This window comes from Pleurodeles waltl, chromosome 6, assembly GCF_031143425.1.
Source record: "Pleurodeles waltl isolate 20211129_DDA chromosome 6, aPleWal1.hap1.20221129, whole genome shotgun sequence".
Taxonomy (NCBI): domain Eukaryota; kingdom Metazoa; phylum Chordata; class Amphibia; order Caudata; family Salamandridae; genus Pleurodeles; species Pleurodeles waltl.
Window position 1 is genome coordinate 400,009,608 of NC_090445.1, and position 25,813 is coordinate 400,035,420.

Here is a 25,813-nt window from a genome sequence, read left to right on the forward strand (position 1 = left end):
TGTGTTAGTGGATGATGTACCTGAATATGAGGTACAAGAAATGTGTGACTCTCGTATCTTTCACAAACGTCTTCAGTATCTGATTCGTTGGAAAGGTTATCCTCTCAGTGAAAGTTCTTGGGAAGATGCATCTTCTGTTCATGCACCTCTTCTGATTCGCCATTTTCACCACTTGTTTCCACACAAACCTGGATCTTCGGGGGGGACCTACTGTTGCGCCGCCGCGTGCGTCTCGAGCCGAACATTCGGCTCGGGACGCAGAACGCGGCCACAAGACACTTCGCGCCCCCAGACTACTCTGCATTCTTTGAGGCCCCAGAATTGGCATGGGGCCTCGTTTTCCTTTTTTGCATTACACGTACAGGCAGGTCTGAAACCCCCACTCACCTGTTCTGTTCTGTTCTGTTCTTTTCTTTTCTTCTCTGCTTTTCCCTGCCTATCTGGTTGTGCCTTCCTTTATGTTTTTTCTCCCTTCCCATATCTCCCTTCTTTTCCCAACATTCCTTGATTCCCTGCTCTCTATGGTTCCTAATTCATTCTATTCTATGTCTCTTTTCCCTATCTAAGATGGTGTCTTTGTACTTCCTGTCGGTCGCTTCCTGTTTGTTGGTATTTAAGGACTGTGATTCTTTCTCTCCTTGCGCTGCAACACTTTCTGTTTGGATGGTGTCTTCGCTCCTGTTTCTTTGCCTTTCTGTGCTGGTTTTCGTCAACTCAGTGTATTTCCTATATTTTGCCTCTGTTGATTCCTGTTCTTTTGTTCCTGTTTCAGGAATCTATCTGTTTGGAGGTTTTTTCCCCTTTTTTAGGGTTTCTTTCCCTCTGGCGCTATTTCTGAAGGGCACGGTCTGTTCTTGGCGTTTCCATTGCCTACAGCACCGTGGCTACCAGAAAGAGTCACTCCTATCTGGGCCAAAGCCGAACATTCAAGACCCACGCCACTCAATCTGAGGATTCCAGGCGTAAGCAGCACGTGAGTCGTGACAATTGGCTATCAACAGCCCCAAATACAGTGACCAGGAAAGAGACAAAAGGTTGTTTTATCTAAAAGACTCTTCTCACTCTGAACAACTGAGACTGTTGCGTAGGCTCTTATTATTCTAATTAGACTACTGGATTTGAGTGGCAGAATCGCCTGTGGTGTGAAGACTGAGTCTATCAACAGCCCCAAATACAGTGACCAGGAAAGAGACAAAAGGTTGTTTTATCTAAAAGACTCTTCTCACTCTGAACAACTGAGACTGTTGCGTAGGCTCTTATTATTCTAATTAGACTACTGGATTTGAGTGGCAGAATCGCCTGTGGTGTGAAGACTGAGTCTAACCCACTACCGGTGACACCTTTCGCCTCAATCTGTGTTTTGCTCCGGCTAACTAGCAGTGCCTCATCTCTACCCAAAATTAGGGATGATTGGGCAGCCGAGCACATGACACAATTGACTCCTCAGGGAAATCGTGGTCACTCAGATCTTATTTGTTTCTCTCAGTTACATTAGTCTCACATATACACACACCCACCCCCGCAAACCACGCACACAACCTCAGCATCATCCTGGACCCCTCCCTCTCCATGACACAGCAAATCAATGCTCTAACATCCGCCTGCTTCCACACACTCCGCACTCTAACAAAATCCTTCAAATGGATTCCCCCAGAGACCAGTAAGACAGTCACCCATGCACTCATCAGCAGCAGACTAGACCACGGTAACGCCCTCTACGCCGGCACCACACTCAAACTCAAACGCAAACTCCAGAGAATCCAGAACACAGCCGCACGCCTCGTCCTTGGCCTCCCCTGCCATGAACGAATCTCACCACACCTCAACTCCCTTCACTGGCTCCCCATAGACAAGAGAATCACATTCAAGATCCTCATCCATGCACACAAATCCCTCCACAACACCAGCCCAACCTACCTCAACGAAAGAGTGAACTTCCACACGCAACCGCCAATCAGCCGACCTCGCCCTAGCCACAGTCCCCCGCATCAAACGCACCACCACAGGAGGCAGGTCCTTCTCCTACCTCGCCCCCAAAACCTTGAACTCCCTCACCACCAACCTTCGCAAAACCAAAGACCTCCTGCTCTTCAGAAAGAACCTCAAGACATGGTTGTTCGAACAGTGACACTCCATGCCCCCCCTTGACCCGCCCCCCCCAAGCGCCTTGAGACCCTCACGGGTGAGTAGCGCGCTCTATAAATGTCTTTGATTGATTGATTCATTGACCTGTCATTAAAAGAACACAAACCACATGTTAAATTTGGAGCTTCCACACACATTTTCCCTATAATTCCTTCAGGCAAACACTTATCCCAGCACATTCCACATTTTTAAATGTTCTTAGATGTCAGAGTGGCTGTAGTGCAGTTAAAGTTGTGGGTCTGCTCACATTGATTGCATATGATATCACAGATCCACCAGTGCACAATCCTGAATTTAATACTGATGACCTTGAAGTCCTCATTTACTTACCCTTTGACACATCCTTGATAAATATATAAAGTCTGATTCATTGAGGCTAGTTTTATAGCAGGGTGAGAGTATATGTAATAATAATAATGACACACCAGGCTTACCAGGAACATAACCAATGTGATAACAATAACACAGTGCTTAATCCGTCATTAGCAATGATTTTGCATAAATTCACAATTGTTTTATCTGTATTCAAGAGGGATGAATTTAAAGCTTCATTCCCCTTCTACTGTGTGGGTTTTATGATTGTTGGGTAATGGTGCCATGCCTTCTTTCACTTTTCCATTTCTTTTGCCACCTCATCTTGGATGACTTCTTTGCCTCTGTTTTATTTTATTGGCATTCTTGGTTTATTAACCTGATTTTTTCCTAAAAAGTAGCTCTCCTTGATGCATCCCTTCCAGGTTCATCTTCCACTGAACATAGATTGGAACTAGAAATGCCTACCAACATGGCAGATCTGAAACGTAAAGGCCTTCCCTTGTGATTATTTATCAAAAACCTGAAAAACGTTTTAGGTTTCCGATGCAACATTTTTACTCTCACAATTTCAAAAAGGTCAACACCCAACTATGTTACAATCTCAACATTTCGTTTCCTGGTAAAGAACATTGTTGGTTGAGTCTTGGTGCCAAGACCTTTTGAATCTATCACATAATGCAGGCCCAGTACAGATAAAGAGACAACATGGATCTCAACTTGGGATCTTAAGATGATATGATTATCAAGTGGTCATATGTTTGGGTTTTTACATCAATTAGTAAGATATTGATATAATATAACAAGCCCCTCCTGCAGCTCCTGCAGAGTGGGGGACACCGGTCTTCTCTAAAGAAAGGGGTCTCTCTCTCTTGTCTGTGCAGTGTCTGTCTCTGTACGGCAGCTGCAGCATGGTGCCTGCTTTGAGCTGACAAAGAGCTGGCACAGGACTAAAAAGAAACAAAATAACTTATTTGTTTCTTTTCAGTCCAAGCCTGCCTTGCACCCTACAGGAGTGGGTGGGGGTTACCCTAAAGAGATCATCCTCCACTGAGCACTGCACATTTTAGAAAGAGAAGGCAGTACATAACTTATTGGGATACATCTAAGGTTGCCACCTTCTCCAGAAAGAAATGCCAGCCTGCTCTTTACATTTTAGGATTTTGCAAAGGCCTATGCATGATTGTTAAGTAAGATTTTATATGACATAATATGTATTCATTTTAACATTCACTTTATGTCTTTGTTTACTTAAGGTATTAGTCAGGGGTCATTAGAACTGCTGTAGACCACATTCTAAAGTGGTTTCTTCTTACATTAGCTTTTTAAAGTAAAAACACAAGGCCAGGGCAGTAAATGTAATTGCAGACAATTTCACAATGTTTCTATTAACCCCTAGGGAGCCCTGGACGAGGTCACTTCGTCCTACACCCGGGAACTGGGGGGAGTGCTAGCGCTCACCCCATGTGCACCCCACCCACCCCCCCAAGGCAGGGATGGACGGGGAAGCCCTTCACCTTCCACCCCCGACCCCCCCAACACCCCTGTGACGTCAGCGCGCAATCACACGCTGATTTGTCACAGGGCCTCCCCCCATAGCGCGATCGGAAGAGAAACGCTTTGCATTTCTCTTCCGATCACGTGGGGGTTGCCGAGAGAGGCTTCAAAGGGAAGGAAATAACTTTCCTTCCCTTTGAAGTCTCTCTATGCATTTTGGCAGCCTTGGGCAAGGGTCGCTCCGTGGGGGGGGGGGCATTTTTTTGGAAGGCCTTTTCTGCCCCCAAGGAGGGCAGAAACCTCTAAGCACCAGGGATCTTTTTTTTTTTTTGTTCTGTTTTTTAGGAGGTGGGGAGCGACCCCTTATGCAAGGGTCGCTCCCCTAGGGGGCAAATCATATTTAGGCCATTTCTGCCCCCCTTGGGGGCAGATTGGCCTATTTTTATGAGGCCAATCTGCCCCCAAGGGAGACAGAAGCCACTAGACACCAGGGATTTTTTTTTTTACGTGAATATCACGCAAGGGGAGCGACCCCTTAGGCAAGGTCGTTCCCCTGGGGGGCAAATTTATTTTAGGCCATTTCTGCCCCCTTTGGGCGCAGATCGGCTGATTTTTGCTATGCCAATCTGCCCCCAAGGGGGCAGAAACCACTAGGCACCTGGGATTTTGTTTTGCGCCAATGTCACAAAGGGGGAGCGTGGGGGAATAGGGGGGTGAAGGGCAAATTTATTTTAGGCCATTTCTGGGCAGAATCCTCTAGGCGCCAGGGCAATTTTATTGTGTGTGTTTTTTTTGTTTTGTTTTTTTTTAGAGATGGGGAGAGACCCATTAGGCAAGGGTCGCTCCCCTGAGGGCCAAATTGTATTTAGACAATTTCTGCCCCCTTTGGGGGCAGATTGGCCGATTTTAGGTAAATCTGCCCCCAAGGGGACAGAAACCACTAGGCACTGGGGATTTTTTTTTTTCGCCAATGTCACGCAAGGGGAGCGACCCCGTAGGCAAGGTTTGCTCCCGGGGAGGGGATGGGGGGGGCAAATTTATTTTAGGGCATTTCTGCCCCCCTGGGGCCGGCTGAGCTAGAGGCCAAAATCCACAGGTAGGCACTTTGCAAAAAACACCTCTGTTTTCTGTGAAAAAATGTGATGTGTCCACGTTGTGTTTTGGGCCATTTCCTTTCGTGGGCAGTAGGCCTACCCACACAAGTGGGGTAGCACTGGGTGGAAGGAAATTTGTGGCTCCTCTCAGTTTCCAGAGCTTTCTGTCACCGAAATGAGTGGAAAATGTGTTTTTTTAGCAAAATTTTGAGGTTTGCAAAGGATTCTGGGTAACAGAACCTGGTCAGAGCCCCACAAGTCACCCCATCTTGTATTCCGCCAGGTTTCTAGTTTTCAAAACTGCACTGGTTTGCAAGGTTTTCCCAGGTGCCGGCTGAGCTAGAGGCCAAAATCCACAGGTAGGCACTGTTTTCTGTGAAAAAATTTGATGTGTCCACGTTGTGTTTTGGGCCATTTCCTTTCGTGGGCGCTAGGCCTACCCACACAAGCGAGGTACCATTTTTATCGGGAGACTTGGGGGAACGCTGGGTGGAAGGAAATTTGTGGCTCCTCTCACATTCCAGAACCGAAATGAGTTTTTTTAGCCACATTTGGAGGTTTGCAAAGGATTCTGGGTAACAGAACCTGGTCAGAGCCCCACAAGTCACCCCATCTTGGATTCCCCTAGGTCTCTAGTTTTAAAAAATGCACAGGTTTGGTAGGTTTCCCTAGGTTCCGGCTAAGCTAGAGGCCAAAATCTACAGGTAGGCACTTTGCAAAATACACCTCTGTTTTCGGTCAAAAAATGTGACTTGTCCACGTTGTGTTTTGGGCCATTTCCTGTCACGGGCGCTAGGCCTACCCACACAAGTGAGGTATCATTTTTATCGGGAGACTTGGCAGAACTCTGGGTGGAAGGAAATTTGTGTCTCCTCTCCGATTCCAGAACTTTCTGTCACCGAAATGTGAGGAAAACGTGTTTTTTTTGCCACATTTTGAGGTTTGCAAAGGATTCTGTGTGACAGAACCCGGTCAGAGCCCCACAAATCACTCCATCTTGGATTCCCCTAGGTCTCTAGTTTTCAAAAATGCACAGGTTTGGTAGGTTTCCCTAGGTGCCGGATGAGCTAGAGGCCAAAATCTACAGGTAGACACTTTGCAAAAAACACCTCTGTTTTCTTTAAAAAAATGTGATGTGTCCACATTGTGTTTTGGGGCATTTCCTGTCACGGGCGCTAGGCCTACCCACACAAGTGAGGTATTATTTTTATCAGGAGACTTGGGGGAACATAGAATAGCAAAACAAGTATTATTGCCCCTTGTCTTTCTCTACATTTTTTCCTTCCAAATATAAGAGAGTGTGTAAAAAAGACGTCAATTTGAGAAATGCCCTGTAATTCACATGCTAGTATGGTCACCCCAGAATTCAGAGATGTGTAAATAACCACTGCTCCTCAACACCTTATCTTGTGCCCATTTTGGAAATACAAAGGTTTTCTTGATAGCTCTTTTTCACTATTTATATTTCAGCAAATGAATTGCTGTATACCCGGTATAGAATGAAAACGCACTGCAGGGTGCAGCTCATTTATTGGCTCTGGGTACCTAGGGTTCTTGATGAACCTACAAGCCCTATATATCCCCGCAACCAGAAGACTCCAGCAGACGTAACAGTATATTGCTTTCAAAAATCTGAAATTGCAGGAAAAAGTTACAGAGTAAAATGTATAGAAAAATTTCTGTTTTTTTTTACCTCAATTTCAAGTTTTTCTTTTTCAGTTGTTATTTTCTGTAAGAAACCCTTGTAGGATCTACACAAATTACCCCTTGCCGAATTCAGAATTTTGTCTACTTTTCAGAAATGTTTAGGTTTCTGGGATCCAGCATTGGTTTCATGCCCATTTCTGTCACTGACTGGAAGCAGGCTGAAAGCACAATAAATCATAAAAATGGGGTATGTCTCAGTAAAATGCCAAATATGTGTTGAAAAATTGGGTTTTCTGATTCAAGTCTGCCTGTTTCCTGAAAGCTGGGAAGTTGGTGATTTAGGTACCGCAAACCCTTTGTTGTTGCCATTTTCAGGGAAAAAACCACAAGCCTTCTTCTGCAGCCATCTTTTCCCATTGTTTTGAAAAAAACTAAATTTTCACTGTATTTTGGCTAATTTCTTGGCCTCCTACAGGGGAACCCACAAAGTCTGGGTACCTCTAGAATCCCTAGGATGTTGGAAAAAAAGGACGCAAATTTGGCTTGGCTCGCTTATGTGGACAAAAAGTTATGAGGGCCTAAGCGCGAACTGCCCCAAATAGCCAAAAAAAGGCCTGGCAGCGAAGGGGTTAAAGGATCTGATGGAAACCCAGAGTTCGTATTTCCCTAGAGCATGCTTTGAATCACGTGCCAGACCAAAGTTAAAAGCAATATGCAATACATATAGTTTAAGGGAAATTGTTACTAATTCAGAAAGCATCTTTGTATGGCATGTAGACCTATAGATTCACTGCCATCAAATGTTGGGTCCAGAAGGTTGCAAGTTGTTTTTCTTCAAAATGTATTTTGAGTCATAATGTATGGTGACTCCTCCTCTTGTTAACAATGCACATGGGCATTAACTCCATTGTTAGATTGGTTTCCCGCTGGCAGGTGAGAATGGAGTGTATTGTAAGTTTAAAGACAGAGATGTCCAGTCATGTGAATATGGAGATTAATGTGAAGAGACTGCAATGGCCAAAGGTGTCAAGGGAGGTGAGTGAGGGCATGTGAACCTACAGCACTACATGCCACAAACAGATGCTTACTGCGTGAGTAACATTTTCTGTTTGATGATGTGCGGCTGACGATACACATGCTCAGCATACACTGTCAGCAGTGCCTCTCCCAAGCGGTGGCTAACTTGTGAGTGTTGCAGTGGTCTGGAATAGTGTACATAGCGCTGCATGACCTACATTAGCCTTTTGGCAGACATCCACATAATAATGTTTATTGAAGGTGTGTGGTGTAAACCATGTAGCTGCCGTGCATATGTTAACTATGGGAATGCTGTTGAAAAATGCCACAGTTGCTCCTTTTTTGCGAGTGGAGGTGCTCTAGGAGGAATAGGTAATGGCTTTTTTGCTATAGCATAGCAAGTTCAGATGCATTTAACAATCCACCTTGCTATGCTGGATTTAGCGATAGGATTGCCGTTGTGCGGAGAAGAAAGGCAACAAAAAGTTGTTTAGTTTCCCTAAATGTTTAGTTCTATCAATGTAGAACATAAGCACTCTCTTTACATCTAATTTGTGGAGGTTGCTTTCAGCAACAGAATCAGGGTGCGGAAAAAAAGAATGGAAATTCCAGAGATTGATTCAGATGAAATTTAAATACCTTTTGGTAAAAACTTTGATTTGGTGCAAAGATCTACTTTCTCCTTGTGTATTTGGAAAAAGGGTCACTTAACTTAACGTCTAAGGGATGTGATAGCAACCAAGAATGCCACTTTCCATGACAGATATTGTAAAGAGCATGAGTGTAGAGGTCCAAATGGTGGACCCATGAACCTAGTGAGTACAATATTAAGGTTCAAATAAGGTACAGGAAATACTCTTAGCAGAATCACTCTTTTTGTTTCTTCCATAAAAGCTTTAATGACTGGGATTTTTAAAAGTAATGAATGTCTATTCTGAAGGTTAGCAGCTATGGCTACTAGATGTAATCATATGGAAGTGTACGCTAAATTTTAATTCTGCAAATCAAGAAGGCATGCCCTGTACTGAGACTTGGAATGGATCCCATTGTTTGAATAGACAGAAGCACACAAAACGTTTCCATTTTGCCAAATGACATGCTCTAGTCGTGGTTTTACGTGCCTCTGTAAGAATATCCAAATATCCATGCATTCCTGAGGTAATTTTTAAGGTATCCAGACTCTGTGACTTCGGGACCCATATCGAAAGGTTTAATTCCTTTGGATTTGGGTGACTGATTTGACCATGGCTCTGAGTGACAAGGTCCAGGTTGAGAGGGTGGCTTCTCACGAGGAACCACTGATGGTTCTTGCAGAGTGGTGAACCAGGGCTGCCTGACCCACGTGGAGGAAGTTTGCCTGAGCTTCCAAACCAGAAACAGAAGGAGAGGGAGAGGTGAAATATCCCTGGCCAGTTCATCCATAGAATATTGCCGTTGGACTTAGGGTGTGGAAACCTGAAGGCAAAGTGTGGGCATTTAGCATTTTCTATTATTGTAAATGGGTCTATGTCTGGGAAACCCCCACTTTTGGAAGCAGAAAAGCAGGGCTCGAGGGTGGTGTTCCCACTTGTGGGCTTGTTGCCGCATCCTGCTGAGTAGGTCGGTAAAGTTTTTGTGTTTTCCTGCGAGAAGTTCCGCTAGCAAGTGAATAATGTGTCAAATGGCCCAATGCCATATTGTCTGCGAAAGGCAAGACAGTTGTAGAGAGTGTATCACCCCCTGTTTCTGCATAAAGTACAGGGTTGTCATGTCTATGCATATTAAAACTACTTTGTTGTTGAGGTGAACCGTGAACACTAGGTGAACAGATAAAGGCTCTAGTTAATTGATGTGCATAGTGCGATGGTGGGGATCCCAGAGACCTGGGACTGTGAGATCGTGAAGCTAAGTGCCCCACCCTGTCTGAGAGGCATCAGTTGATAGGATGATCTGTGGAATGGGATTGAGAAAAGGCCATCCCTTTAAGAGGTTGGTTTCATTCCACCACTGCAAAGAGCGATGAGTGCGGCTGTTTACGAACACTAGATCCTCTAGATAGACCTGTGCCTGAGACCACTGGTGTACAAAACATTCTTGCAACAGGCACATGTGAAGACAAGAATGTGGCACTATGGCAATGCAACATGCCATCATGCCGGGAAACCTAATGACACATTTTACTGTAACCTGGTGATTAGGGTGGAAAGGCAAAAGCTATGTTTGAAGGTTTTGTATCCTCGCTGATTGGGATAAGAATGTTCAGAACAGCCCCGGAATAGGGTTGGATTTGAAGAGGATGTAAGTGAGATTTTGGAAATTGATAGTGAAACCTACATGATGAAGCAAATCTATGGTGACTTGAGTGTGGGCTCAACATTGTTTGAGGGTGCAGGCTTTGTTGAACCAGCCATACAGATATGCGAAGACATAAGAAGGATATTGAGTGAGCTGCCACTACTGCCAGACATTTTGTGAATACTCTTAAGGGAAGTTGGGACTCCAAAGGGGAGTACTTTGAACTGGTAATATTATCCTGCTATCATAAATCTGAGGTATGAGTAATGTGCTGGGTGTATAGGAATGTGACAGAAGGTGTCTTTTAGATCTAGTGCAGAGAGGAAATTGCCTTGTTGAAGCAGTGAGATCTCGCTCTGAAGTGTGACCATGTGAAAATGCTCTGGCAGGATGTAGTGATTCAAAGGCCTGGGATCTAGAATAGGCCTTAAGAAGCCGTCTTTTTTGGGGATGAGGAAATGTAGGGAGTATACCACTGTTTTTTTTATGTTGTTGAGGAACAGGTTCTATTGCTCCTTTGCTTAGTAGGGCTTGCACATCCTGTTTGAGTATTATTATGTATTCTTGTGAATATTTGTGAGTTCGAGGGGTATGTTTGGAGTGGTGGAAATGAGCTCTAGACAGTAACCTTGTTGGATAATAGCCAACACCCATTGATATGTTGTGATATTTTGCCATTTGTGGAAAAAATGTTCAAGGCTTCCTCTGACAGGTGTTAGCTAGTCAGAGGGAAGGTGAAGGAAGCCACTGTTGGAGGCATAGATGAGCCTCTAGGGGAGGTGTTTTACCACAGCTTCTGTATTATTTCACGTAGGGTCCTTTGTAAAATCTGCTATGGGAGGATGAGTGGGGTTGGCCTTTCTGATGATGAGGTGTCTATAACTGGTGATGTGGAGGCTATTTTATATAATGGCCTATGAAAAGCCCCACCAGAAGCAGGGGTTTGGATTGCTCCCATGGACTTGGCACCTCTTTATCTTTTTTCTATTTTTTTGAGTCCCTGATTGACCTGCAGGCCGAAAAGGTGCTCCTTATCAAAAGGTACATTAAGGATGGTTTTCTGTACCATGGGCTTCGAACCAGAAATGCTTTGCCACACATGCTGGCAAAAGAGGACACTTGATTTCATGCCTCTTGTGGTTGTATCAGTAGATGCAATGGCACAGCGACTAGAGTTGCTAGAAATAAGCTGGACTTCACTAACAATTTCTTGGCCCCACTTTCTGTGCTCCTTTGGGAAATATTGGAGGACCTCCTCCATCTAGTCCCAGTGGGCATGGTCACATCTTGCAAGGAGTTCTTGAGTGTTAGTGATGCATGAATGACTTGAGCAGCAACCCTCTTTCCAGAGGCATTTATTAGTTTGATCTCCTTTTCAGGATGTGGAGCATCATTAGCTGCTTGTGAGTTGGCTCTCTTTCTTTCATTAGGGACAGCCAGGGGATCTGCAGGGATTTTACCTCTAATAAAAAATGGGGTCTAAGGGAGAAGCTTTGTACTTCTTCTCCACAGGTGGGGTGATGATGTATGATCGGGAAAAATCGTAAAACAATTTCCTTCGTGTGTCTTATCATTCCCTTAAGCATGGGAAGATATTGTGTGGCTCTATAGGATGTAGTGAGGGTTTCAAAAAGAAAATCATCCTCAATTTGCTCTTTGTCTAGGGGCACCTGATGATCATCAACATCTGTGTAGGGGTCGCTTCATAATGGGACAATGGGCCCATGTCTTGTGGAAAAGACTTAGGGGGTCATTCCAATGTTGGTGGGCGGCGGAGGCCGCCCGCCAGAATTCCCCCCTCCGAAATACCGCGCCGCGGTCAAAAGACCGCGGCGGGTATTACAAGTTTTCCCCTGGGCTGGCGGGCGGTTGCTGAAAAACCGCCCGCCAGCCCAGGGGAAAACGACCTTCCCACGAGGATGCCGGCTCGTAATCGAGCCGGCGGAGTGGGAAGGTGCGACGGGTGCAGTGGCACCCGTCGTGTATTTCAGTGTCTGTAAGGCAGACACTGAAATACTTTGCGGGGCCCCCAGGGGCTCCGCAGCCATGGAGGATTCACACGAGCAGTGGAAAGTCGGCGGGAGACCGCTGACTTTCCGCTTCTGACCGCGGCTGAACCGCCGCGGTCAGAATGCTCGTTGGAGCACCGCCAGCCTGTTGGCGGTGCTCCCGTGGTCGGTGGCCCTGAATGACCCTCATAGTATAATCTCCTGCATCCTAAACATTATGGAAAGAATGGAGCGAGCCCTGTGGTGTAATATCAATGGGGTCAGCCTGAGAATTCTGGGGGAAAGGAGGAAGGTTGTGGTTGTAGTGTAATTGGTAGTGGAGAGGGAGGCAAAGTAGGATGTGTGTCAGCAGTGTCTGTACCCACCCCTTTGTGTTTGGCAGGAGAAGCAGGAATGTCAATGGTTTCCTCAAAAGAAAGCAGCCTCTCAGGAGGAGTGGAAGCAACTGTCTTAATCAGAACACGTCCAGTCTGTGGTTGTATATAAAACTGTGTTTGTTTGCTATCCAGTTGCTACTTTATACTATGGAGGAGAGGCTTTATGGAAGGATTCTGCTCTGAAGGAGTTGTGACTTTCAGTTTCTTCTGCGCAGAAGCACTCTTGTGTTTCGATCCTGAAACTGCTGGTGTCGATGTGGGCACCGATTTTGTCGGCACTGATGAGGCGGATGTCGAGTGGAAGACCGAAGCATTTGGTGCTAAAGCTGGTGGTGTTTGGCTCGGTACAGATATGGCAGACTTAGCCTTACTTTTGGAGCTGAGTTTGGTGGCGCGTCTCCCGAATAAGTTCTTCTGTGCCGGCCATGGGCTGAGGGCAGTGGCGGCCCAGTAGCCTTCGTTTGGGTAGAAGAGGACTTTTAGGCTGAGCAGAGGACATGGTACTCACAGCTGGATGAGCTGGAGGAAGGTCTTGCGTTTCAAGAACTGTATCCACTTCTGAGTCGGAATCCTCGACTGAAAAGGCCTCGTCCTCAGCAGCCAAGGCCTCTTGAAGTTACTGCTCCAGTTACAAAAAGGGGTCTTGTAGCCTGAAATTGTCTAGGGTCCCCTCAGTCTTCTCTCACTGCATCTCACAACAATATGTCCTTCGATTTCTCAAGGTCTTTTTAGAACAAAAAGATTTGCAAGCCTCGCAGCCCTCCTCTTTATGGTCTGGAGACAAACAGAGGTTGCTGACCTGGTTCCAGGTGTCTCATGGGAACTTCGCCTGGCACTTAGGATAGAAACAGAAGGGAGTCCAATCCATTAGAAGTTCATTCTTGTCAATTTGGAACTGAGAAAATGTCTGCCCAAAGGCCTCTGTCAAAGCGTATCAATCCTAAGAGTAGTTTCTTCCAGTCCCGTAATGCAAAGGATAAAAAAAATACATGTTCAGAAGACAATACCAGTGGTATGTGATGTATCCCAAACTGAGAGATGGGATCAAACCGGAGGTTGGCAAAAACACGGCCACACTCGATGGTGGAAGAAATAAATTCAACAATAGAGTTGAGGCCCATGGGCATTACTAACAAAAGGAGGAGTCACTACATCTTGTGACTCGAAATACTTTTAGAAGAAAAACAACTTTCAACCTTCCGTACCCATCACTAGATGGCAGACGTACATTGAGCATGCAAGCACATATGCCATCAAATGCATAATTTACACATATATACCAATAAAAGCATAGCATTGAAAAATGGAATTGACCAGCTTTACTAAAATGTTCACAGGTGCTTCATGTGTTTTTTAAGGCAAAATTAAGCCTCTGCTTTACATTAAGAAACAGTGAATTTTATGTTTAAATAACCTTATTAAGTTGCAGGGTTCTGAAGTAGCAATCTCAACATCTCTCTTGTCAGATGTAGCTTGTTTTTTTAAAACTTACTTCTTGGTATTATGCTTTTCCTATTATAGACAGACCAGAATGCAATACATTACCTACTCGTAGTTGAAATGAAAAAAATGAAGGCCACTGTGTAAGATCTAATTCTTCTACACATATGGAGCATGGAAGCCTTTTCACTTCTTTCCAAAAGAGTACTTTAGTGTTTTCATACTGGTCGCTTCCTTAGCAGGAATGCACATCAGCATCAGTTATTTTACTTTCCAAAATAAAATCCTTTCGACATGTATAACAAGGCAGCCGGTGATACCAAGGCAGTGTTCTAAGGGGCTGCGAGGAATGGGACCAAGCACATGATTTGTTTGGGCAGGTGATGATAGTAGTGGCAGTCATGAGGGATTTATTGCTGAAAGCGGAGCCCTGATATTGTGAGAGCTCGAACTGAAGTAAATTTGTATTGCTAGGTAAAGTTCCTCAAATAATTACGGTAAGTTACACGCAAAGGATCCTTGAACGTGCATAGGGACAATTCCCGCTAAGTGTGCATACAAATTATCTGCTTGGGCCAAAGATTGAGTTTTCCCTAAGTTGTCAGTCGGAGTGCCACACATGAGGCCAGAAAATGTTACACATTAGCTGCTGTAAACAACAAACTGTCACAGATAAACTGACTTAAACTTGGTAGCCCTGTTTGACATAAATATAGGCATTGTGACCCTAGCATATGCAATAAACTAAGGCACAGAGTTTTGTAGGGACGTGATTTATCTTAATCCAAGGAGATGCATTGAAGAGGTGACTGCATTTCTTACTCTAAATATGAAATCCTGAACAAGTTATTTAAACTTGTTACTAGGGCCTTCGGAATTATGCAGCACGGAAGGACCAAACTATGTGGCAGGGTTAACTAAATTATGCTGAAAAAAAAGACAGTAAGTGACATTGTGTGTCATATTTTGTGATAGTATTACTTCATAATTGTATCATTTTTTAACATGTTAGCACTGCCTGGGCAAAACGTTTCTGAGATTAACATTCTTTGTGATGAAAGTACTTATCTTTCTACTGTATTTCCACTTTTCATTACATTCACATAAGTTAAAAATTATTTAACTAATGCAAATATTTCTGGAGTTAAGAATACAATATGCCAGGCATTGTATTATGTATCAATCTAAATTTGTAATAAGGTTGATCCCTCTCTTTTGTCAAGCCTCCTTTAGCTAGTGTCTCCAACTTATCAAGTAACTGCTTTAGTGACAAAAATGATGTTGGAAAATCACAAAGCTTACCTGCCAGAGAAGTAGTGTCAAATAGTGTAATTTATTTTGTTTTTCTTCTCCCTTTTTGCTCAGCGATCTCATTGTTTAAGTATCACACAGTAATTTGCTGAAACTGCTGATATACTGCCAGTGTACTATTTTTTTCATGCGATTGTCTTATAAGATGTTTCTTCCACAATTGTAAGATTAATTCGGATAATGATAGTCCTCCTTCATCGTACCTGAAGGAGGATTTTAAGCCACAGTAGTTCCTCTGGTCACAACAAATTCACTAACGTGTGTTTGTTATATTATGTTACCTTACACTACATTGTGTTATGTTGTTGTTTTGTGATGTTATTTCATGCTATGTTATGTTATGTCTTCCCATGTAGTTTTAAAGAGCACACTATCATCTAGGACTGGTAACATGGCGCTGAGCAGGTGTACAGAAATTTGAATCTTTGAATCTCAGGCCGAGAATGGGTACTCGAAAAGCCAGGCCTGCAACTTCTTGCAGAATTTAGGACAGCAAGGCTCAGATGTGCAGCAGCAGGTCATTCCACACTTAAGGAGCGATGTAAGAAAAAGCATGACAGCCAGATCTAGTTTTCCATATGCATGGGATGTGTGGGAGCAAGAGTCCAGATAAACGGAGGTGTCTGGATAGTGTGTGAAAGCAGATGCCATTGTTGAGGTATATTGGGCCTGAGATCTGTAGTGTCTTGAAGGTGTGGGTGAGGAGAGGAATTGTCCACATTTGTTAATGGGGAGCCAGTGGCGTTCCTTGAGATATGATGTTATGTTTGTATGACGTGGGAGGTTAAGACTGAGTCTGGTCCCTGGGTTCTGGGTGGTCTGCAGTCTTCTGGTGAATTGTGTGTTGATCCCGGTGTAGTTCCGTAGTACAGATTGCATGTGACAAGTGAGTGGATGACTGCTTTCTGGATGTTGGTTGGGAGCCACTTAAAGGTCTTCGTCAGCATCACCAGGATGTGGAAGCAAGAGGCAGTCATGGTATTGACTTAGGTCCTGTTGCGTTTGCTGTTGGTGAAGATCCTGATGTTCTTAGAATGGGAGGTGGGAGTGGCTATGAGTCATAGCTCTGATGGCCAACAAGAAGAATCTCATAGTGATACATTCCTCCTGAAAATGACCAGTGCAGTCTTGTCGGTATTCATCTTCAGGCAGTTTGTCTTTATCCACTTGATGATGTTGGTCATGCATGCAATTAACTTGTTGTGGGTGCTAAGCTAAGGATACTGATTTTGTGTGACCAAATGATGTTTGTCAGAGGGATCATGTAGGTGTCAGGTTTAGTAAGAATTCTTGCAGAAGCTTGAGGTGAAGGGTACAAGAAGACTGTCCATACACATTTCTTCTTTCACTTGTAATGCAAGTGGCATGCAGTGCTGATGTTCGTGATGTTGTTTCTCCAGTGCTAATACAGTAAACAACTTTCTGCCTTGCAGAACTAGTACAGGCTGTCCCCAGTTAGCATAAAAACAGTCAAAATTAAATGTTGAAATGTGTTTCTCAGATAAATGTCAAGCATGCAGTTAGTAGTGTGTTGTTCACTTCAGATTGTATTGGCATTTCTCAGTTGGGGGCCATTGCCATTATAAATGCATTCTGGTTCACCCAAGATCATTCCCTAGATCACTAAGGCAAGAATTTACATGGCCCAATATGGTACACAGTTCTTATTCATTTACCAAGTATACAATTGAGACAATACTTTGAATATTTGTCAAATGTAACAATGTTTTCAAAGAAAATGGGGCAACCCAGAAACCCTGGTGACCAGGGTAGGAAAATCATGGAAAAACAAAGGTCCCTATGGGGGAAGTGCAAGCCTCAACATCTGTGGCAACATATAAAAACGAACCATAGATTGGTTTAGTCTGAGATTTAAACAAAAGGTATTTAATACATTTACTTAAAACTCCAATTAGAGAATGACAAATAAAGTATAGTAAGGTGTTCCAAGTTGTGTTGTTGCTCAGTGCAAGTAATAAGGGTGAATTTAAAGTGCGGTAGTACTATAAAGAAATTATATATATATATATAAACAGTTGACTGATAAAAAGAAATAGATGTTGTACACCACTCCTTAAAGTGTTGTTTTCAATATCAATTAAAAACAGTCCACTGTAACAATTGTGAATGTTTCGACCCCACAAAGAAATCATTTATACAAGAGTCATCATCAGGTGGAGAGAATATGGTGGAAGCACCAATAGGTTTTGACAATGACTAACATAACTGATTTGTGTGATGTACTGTTGAATAACTTAGTATCATCTTCTGGTACCAAAGTAAATATAAAAGTTTGATGTATATGTTTGGGAACACCTTTAGAGGATCAGTGTGGCCCTCTTTATAATTTACAGCAACAGACTAGTGTAGCAAGAAAAAATAAAGAGGGACGGAGATGGTCTAACCACCTTCATGAAACAATGTTTAATCCTGTGTGAGCACATGGTTCGCTTGTAGCAGTCAGGTCTTCTTGAGAAGTATGTGGAATGGTGGAAATGCCACCAGCTGATTAGTGTGTTTGAGAGAACCAAAGTGCTGGGCCGACATCAATCGAAGCTGTGCGCAATAAAGCAAAAGGCAATTAAAAAATATACAGATTTAATCATTGAAAAAACATGATTTTAACAGAACCAAAGTAAGGTATGTGCCTATGTAAACATTCACTGTCTTTCCGAAACTGTTTGTATGCATTTCAGAAAGGATAAATGAAACAGTCAAGGGACTGACGTAGCAAGATGTATGTACACACACATTTGCAGGCAGACATACATCATCCTACATCAATCTTTAATACATGAAACTTCATGTTACCTTTACCTCAAAGGGATCGCCAGCACTAAAATCGAAGGAAAGAATCAAATTCACTTTCCTCTCAGGGCGAAGAACCAAAGGATAAGCTGAATTTATTGCCAGCCCAGCATCAATCAAGTTGATGAACTCCTTTTCCGCAAGTTCTTTGGGGACAAGATTATCTGGAAGATAAATGTTACATTAAGTATGGTAATATTCTTGCCATTTACAAAGCCTGTATTTGAAATGCATTCAGACAAAAGGTTAATATTTGATATGTTGACATTTGATGACCTTTTAACAACAGAGATCAAAATTGTTGCCCAGATTTAAAAAAGGAGATTCAATGATTGAACTTGTATTTCTCCTGTATTGAAGCTCTGGGGTGCAAATCCTCATCAACTCATTATTCCACATTGATTTTATAATTTCTTTTGGGATGTCACACACATAACTGGGCTCAGAGACATCATACTAGAAAGGAAAGCTATACTACTGTACATTACTTTGGTTATATGTTGGTTGAAGTCAAGGGTAGTTTCTTGTAGCCATTTAAGATTAACACAATTCAAAATATTTTTAATGCTGTCCAGATTGTTCATAAAAGATACTTAAAACAAGCAGATGAGGAATTGCTGTTTTTTTAAAAATATTCGGAAGCTTTTACATACATCGTTATTCAAGTGCAAACTCCTTGCCCTTCCAGAACCCCATAACATACACTAATGGTTGGCATTTTTTCTGACACAGGTGACAACCTTTCTTGCTGGTGTTTGTTTAATTTTCATGATTCTGAAAATGGATCAGTAAAAATAGATCACTTTGGTTTGGGCCTCATTCTGCTATCATAAAGTAAATATTAAAGACAACAATTATGTAAACAAGTTGGCTGTCTCAACCCACTCTTGCTTTTTTTGTTGTCCACTAAAACAGTGCCCACATTCTGGCATCTGTAAACAGTTAAATGCTAATTTTGGGTCCACTTTATGTCATTGCTATCAGTGTAAAGTCATATTTTTAATAGTTGCACAGAAAAAACAATGATGTACCTGTTGTGTTGCATTTGTACAGGTAGTTATGGGTGGTTCCCCATTGCCAGAAAGCAAGACTTTTCAAGAGCTTGGCCACAATTGTCGTCTTTTCATATGCTGATGATAACACTGTTGATAGAATGAATGTAAGATTAGTTAGAACCATTATAGGTTAAATGACAGAACAAACAAAAAATGATGCTCTGGAGATACAGCAATACAAATAAGGTACATATTTTCTTCTTTAAATTCTCAGAAGCAGCATTTACCATTGTGAGACAGTGCCTCTTTTAACATGGTCAGCCCCATTATTGTGTTCTGATGCTGCAGTTTTTTAAACTCTGTGCACTGGCCTACTTCTCTCCAGTCCCAAATATATGGGCCCTGACCCCTAAAACATGGTAAAATTGGCGAATTCCCACTTGGCATACTTACCTTTCCAGGAAGATCATAGTATTTGGTGTTACAAAGTACACCAATGGCATAGAAAGATTAAATGTCACCTGTAGACTGCAGCATCTGGTGCAACAACTAGGCTGACAGGGAAAACATGGCTTCAGGCCTGCATGTGTAGCCTGACAACTGCAGCTTTTATACAGGGCTTGCCAAAATACCCTTTTTGACAGTGAGGGACTCTGTATTTCAATTTGAAATGATACATCTGTCAGTCTTATAACCCCCAAAGTACGGTTTCTAGCATTTGAAAATGTAAGATTTCATATTGGCATGTGCCTACTGTGATTAACCCCACAGGCAATTGTTATTCTAGCTGTTTTATGAGAAACAACTAAAATGTCATCAAAATATCATTTTGTGTTATCTTTGGTTTGAAACAATCTACAGAAATTATCCAGTTCAATAATAAAAATAGATTTTTGATAAATATAGGGTGAAAGAAACTTTTAAAAAGTTAGACTTTGCCTACCTGAATGTCCAACAGACTCATTTGAATTATCGTACCAGCAACTGACCTATCAGTGCTTCCATGTTTCGGTGTGAAATTCTGCTTCAACAGGCTTGGGTCTGTAGGATGACTTTGATGAGGAATGTGACCCAGGTTAACCCAAGCAAGGCAGATAAGGAGGGGATGAGAACTTTACTAACTTGAAAGAGACAAGGGAGAATGATTCTGTACTTTTATAGGTTAGTGATGTTGATTGCCTCGTGAATAGGATTTGTTTGATCCCAGGGCATACTTTAATCCTCCCGGCCTTACTCTCAGTGAAGGAGGGAGCTAGACCTAGAACTAATTTGAGTGGTTGACTAGGAGGGAATGCTCATTACGTTAGAAAAAACTATATGTGTGCCACATGTTCCCTCGAGGGTCAGAAATGTACTGCTATGTTGCACAATGTTGCACTGACGAAAAAGGAAATGCTGCATCACTGGGAGGTTGCACTTGGGAACCTTTTGCCTATTGGTGAGGCACTCCTCAAAAGCCACCCCGCAAAAAGGCTAGTTAACTGAGCAAGCGGACTGATCCTGCAGTTTAGGACCTATGTAGAGACATGAAGGGCTTGATTTCTACCCACTTGTATCATGGACCAAGAAATGGACTCCAAGTGGTCTGTTGGTTGACCTCCTCTGTGGGCAAAGTGACATAAAAAGACATAAGAGACCTATTTTCAGGAGTCATTAGTTGACCATTTCAATTGGACGTGGTCTGAACATTACTGGTGGCCTCTACTTCCAAGACTGCAGTATCTCAGATTTTGAGAGCACTTTTTCTGTGTTATATACAGACTGACCCCACTGAATGATTTGAATGTTCAAAAAAGAGAATAAGTTCAAAGATAGAAATTGTGACCAGGTGAAGGCATGGAAAGTATGCAACCGGTGGAAGGATTTCAGCAGCTGTGAAAATAGAATTTTCCTACTCTGACTTTTTGCCAGTGCAAACCAATGGCTTCAGCGGGACCTCCTCCAGCACATATCAGGCACTGAGGGGACCCTGCCAGATGCAGCCTTCAACTATTCCCTGTTAAAAGATTTTGACTTCCATATAAAAACACTAAGGACCTGATTTAGAGTTTGGCGGAGGGTGTTACTTCATCACACACGTAGCAAATATCCTATCTGAAGTATTACAATCCCATAAACGCCTTTGGAGATCTTAATATGGCAGATGAGAAATCCATTACCTTTGTGGTGGAGTAATCCATCCGTCAAACTCTAAATCAGGCCCTAAGTCAGAAGGTAAAGACTTTGAACGGGACAACCTGCTATTGTATTCAACCTCCACTCCACTGCGGTCAGGCTGAACTGTGCCTAAGTCCCAGTCAACCACTAACAGTGATTTCAGATTGGGACTCTATTTCCCTTCTGTGATTTTGCCTTAAGCCTTTAAAAAAACACATCTTTGGTCCCTCTCATTGTATTTTAGTCATCTTGGTTTCATTTTTCATATTATGTTTTTCATAATTATTATAAATTGCTTATAGAAATTTAATGTAATGTTGTTCAAATGAGGATTTACCTTAAAAAACACAAGAGACAAGAGGCATGTGGCAAAACAGGAAATGGTTCATTTAATTAAACATTACGGCTGGGAGAGCAGTTAAAGGACTGGGGTCTGAGGACTGTCTCTCTTATAACATCGAAATGACTCACATTTTATTGCTCTGAGAGCAATAAACACATAACACATTTTTTCCTTTGTGAAATATACAAACTATTGACAAGAAGTCAAAGATATATTTTCCAGATAGGGAATGCAGATGGGCCTCGACCTGGCATGGACACTGTGTGGGCCAGATATGTGTGCTGTGTCCTGATTGACTAAGTGTACCTAACTACATGTGGCATCTAACTTTATGGGGTTTTGGGAATGCATTGTCCCTCTGGGCATTTGTGCTTTATTGAGGCCAGTCTCCAGGGACCATTGTAGGGTTGCTGCCTATATTTGGGATCCAATTTAAGCTTGTGCGTTTGGCTGTCAGCTAAGTGTTACCCCACCTGTAACCTGTCAGTCATTAATCTTCAGGCCTGGACCACAGAGCCTGCCTGGCCAATGCCGGATTGACAGTGAGTTCATGAGGGGAGAATCCAATAGGGGTGATGTGAATTTGCTCTTGTATGAAAGTGTACTGTTTATTAATACAGATATCTTGTTGTTGCATGTATCAATTGATCTGATAAAAGATTATGATTTTTATTTCAGTTGTATTGTAAATGTGTTACTATTTCATTGTTGCTAAGTACTTTACACAGCTTTATAATTTAAACATGTTTGCTCTGTGTCATAGCTATCAGAGATAGAGCCCAGTTTAAATTTTTAAGACTGCATGTGTCCTGAGAGGATTTGGGGGAATTATTACTTAGGTAGGTCTCACATCCTCCCCAACTGACAACCCATTACTTAGAGCTTACAGCTGCTATGACTAGGAAAACAATTTATGCTAAGTTAAATTTCCTTCTATGCATTTAACTTTGAACTACAAATTTCTGTGAAGATATACTTGGTAATTATGAAAAAAGCCCTAACTAAAAACATAGCCTATGAAACTTATTATTTCAAAGCAAAATAAATATGCTGACTTAGAGAAGATTGCCACACACTGTTGCATTGAATACACCACAGGCAGTAATGTTGACCCTCATTGCTTTTCTTTGTATTTTCATAGGTGGAAATTTATTATGGATAGACCAGAATTTTGAGTTTCTCCTTGCCCCACATATAATTTTGTTCCAAATCAAATATTTCACAGTAATTAGCAATGTTGCACATACTCTACTGCAGTATGTCAAGAAACAAGCAAAGTTGATCTTACGGTATCGTAGATGGCAAGTTAACTATGTTCCTATAAGACTTACATTCAGCCAGATCTAGCAACTCAGATGTTTTATCTTTGAAGGCACACACAAAATAGGCCAATGAATAGTTCATTAACCATGGCCAATCTTGTGCCCTTTGGAAGAACAAAACAATCTTGAAAGAAGTAATTTTATGACACAAATTAAGGGTGAATATCTGAAACATGAGCTTGGTCAAATGGAATGTATGGCTTGCCACTTGATTCAGCCAAGATCCAAAATAATTATAAGTGGCTCTCAGTAGGACAGATGTTTGATTTACTTACACAGAGGGGCCCAACCTTCTAAAGCTATCAGTGTCTAAATTTTCTGCCGGCAAAGTCAGCCTGAGTTCTGTCAGCAGAAACATGATGGTCCACCCAACACTAAATAGAGCAGGTGGACTATAACTTTGACAGACAGGGTTATTTGCCTTGGACATAAATTAATACCCTGTCCGTCAAACTCTAATGAGGTCTAATGTGGTCTATAATTTGACTTGCAGCAGTGATTCCCAATCTTTTAACTTTTAACCTTTTTATCGAATGATGAAAAGGACCCCCACTTTACCATTACTGGAGGCTAGGGACACCCACTGAATCTGTATTGGAATCCGGGGACCCCCTCAACTGAGTCATTACTGAAATCTGGGGACCTAATCTGTTAATATTATTTAATTTTCTAAGCAGCCCCGGACCCCCAGGGGTTCCCGGACCACAGATTGGAAACTACTGACTTATAGTATATACAGTTGACTTACAGTATACGTAGTGAGAAGAGTCAGCTGGAGAACTGGGAATATTTGCAGAATAGAGGTAAGAAAAGGATTCCAAACAAGACTTTTCTCCCCATATAGGAGACATAGTAAAATAATGTAGATGTTTGTTTGATCTTTGACAGTTGTTTTTTCTTCATATGTTATGTTTATTGAATTTACTGTCAAACAGTATAAAATTGTATTTTATTGTAGCTACATTGAGTTGATAATCTGAAATAGGCATTTCTTTCATGCAATGATGAGACCTCACAAATATAACTGGCAGTTTTTCATCACAAGACTTCATCATATAATCCCAACAGTAATAAATAGTTTTCCTGCTTGTGATTTCCTCTAAATACCCAGGAACTGTATTGGTTTTAAAAAGCTCATAAGAAGTGCATTTTGTTTTGACTAGAGAACAGCTGGAATAATTTTTTTTATAGTTACCTTAAGGAACAAGTTACGGTTTCTTGAGATATGTTTAACTATAATTGAGGAATTTCTATTGTTTAGTGTGTGTAAAATCTGATCCCCTCATCGAAGACCCGGTCACAGCCAAAAGGAACTTCCACTCAGGAATGTAAACTGTCACCACCTGGATGAGAGAAAGCTGCCTCAAGCTCAACTCCGACAAGACTGAGCTCACCATCTTCAGAAACGTCACGTCAGCTTGGGATGACTCCTGGTGGCCCACATCCCACAACGCCCCCTCTGCATCGACCGAGCACGTCCACAACTTAGGAATCATCCTCGACTCCTCCCAATCCATGACCCACCAGGTAAACTCTGTTGTCCCCTCCTGCTGGCACACACTCTGCAAACTTCTGAAGATCTTCAGATAGATCCCAGCAGACTGTTGCAGGGTAGTCACCCAAGCCTTAGTCACTAGCAAGCTCGACTACGACAATGCCCCCTATGCTGGCACCTCAACTAGGACATCAAAAAACTTCAACTCATCCAGAATGCCGCTGCCAGACTCATTTTGGACCTCCTTTGCCAAGAACACATCTCCCAACACCTGAGGACCCTCCACTGCCTACCGGTCGAGAAGCAAATCGCCTTCAAGCTTCTCACCCACATGTACAAGGCCATATACAACACAGGACCAGCCTACCTGAACCACCGCGTCTTCTTCCACACCCTCGTCAAATCCCTCCGCTCTGCCCAGATGTCCCTGGCCACTGTCCCTCTCATCTGCAAAACCACCGCCGGAGGACGATCTTTTACCTACACTGCAGCAAAGAGTTGGAACCACCTCCCCCTGCACCTCAGCTAAAGCCCGTCACCCACCATCTTCATGAAGAACCTCAAGATGTGGCTCTTCGGGTGAGGCCCTTCCCCTCCCCCCAGTGTCTTAGACCCTCACGGGTGAGTAGCCGCACTTTACAAATATTGATTGATTGATTGATTCTTTGTTATTTTTAGTGAATTTCTACGTTTGTTTTTCAATTTCCCAACTACAACGCCCCTATAACCTTTGTTTTTTTCAGTGAATTTCTAATTGTTTTTTTTAATATTGAATGACCTTACCTTAATTCAACCCCTGCCATGCACAGCCTTTGGGGGCCTTTCAGGGCCTGCGACTGACTGCCAGCAGGCACCCAATCCCATACCATGCCTGAACTTCAACCGTGCAAGGGAGACTGGCTCTCCACCTGAATGTCTATGGTTTTATGCGTGTGAAGTCCGAACCTAACCACAACACACCTGTAACCTTTGTTTTTTAGTGAATTTCTAAGGTTTTAAAAAAAAATATTTCCTAACTATAACATCCCTGTAACCTTTTTTTTTTCTTCAGTTTGGTGCACCTACCCATCTCCCCCGTTCCCTCGGTTATCCAAGTCCATGCCCACCCCATTCCTCCTGTCCGCCGAGATCCTATGTACCATACCTGCCAACATTTTGAAATTGGTAAGAGGGAGATTTTGATAGGATATTGATTTTCCCCAATGACGTACATTGAAAAAGAGGAGTTTTTAGGCAGGAGGCAGATTAAATAAAGCTGATTTGGGCTTTAAGATATCAGGCATCTCCTAACTGACTCGGATCTGTTGACATGCATGGTTGTATGGCCACTGCCTCTTACTTCTGCCCTCAATGGTCAGTTATATTACCACAGCCTCTCTTGCCTGTCCTGCATGGTTGTCTTGTTGACCATGACCCTCTTTCCCCTGCCTTCCATGGTCTGTTGTGCTGCCACTGCCCATTCTGCCCAGCGTGTTCCTTCCGCACCATCCTCCCTGCCCTCAATTATATGCATCCATGCCCCTGACATCTCCCTTCCTATAGAATTCTAATGCCAAATAGATTGCTAACA

The 25,813-nt window shown here is 42.7% G+C and overlaps 1 protein-coding gene across 2 annotated transcripts in view; it reads right to left on the reverse strand.

Moving 5' to 3' along the window:
- Window positions 1–25,813, reverse strand: part of LOC138299776 (cytosolic phospholipase A2 gamma-like) — a 408,365-nt gene that overhangs the window by 50,439 nt on the left and 332,113 nt on the right. For both annotated transcript variants that reach the window (XM_069238325.1, XM_069238326.1), the window contains 2 exons: window positions 18,963–19,073; window positions 17,941–18,095 (listed from right to left, as the gene is read on the reverse strand). In XM_069238325.1, coding sequence (XP_069094426.1) covers window positions 17,941–18,095; window positions 18,963–19,073 — 266 coding nt within the window. The remainder of the gene's footprint in view (window positions 1–17,940; window positions 18,096–18,962; window positions 19,074–25,813) is intronic.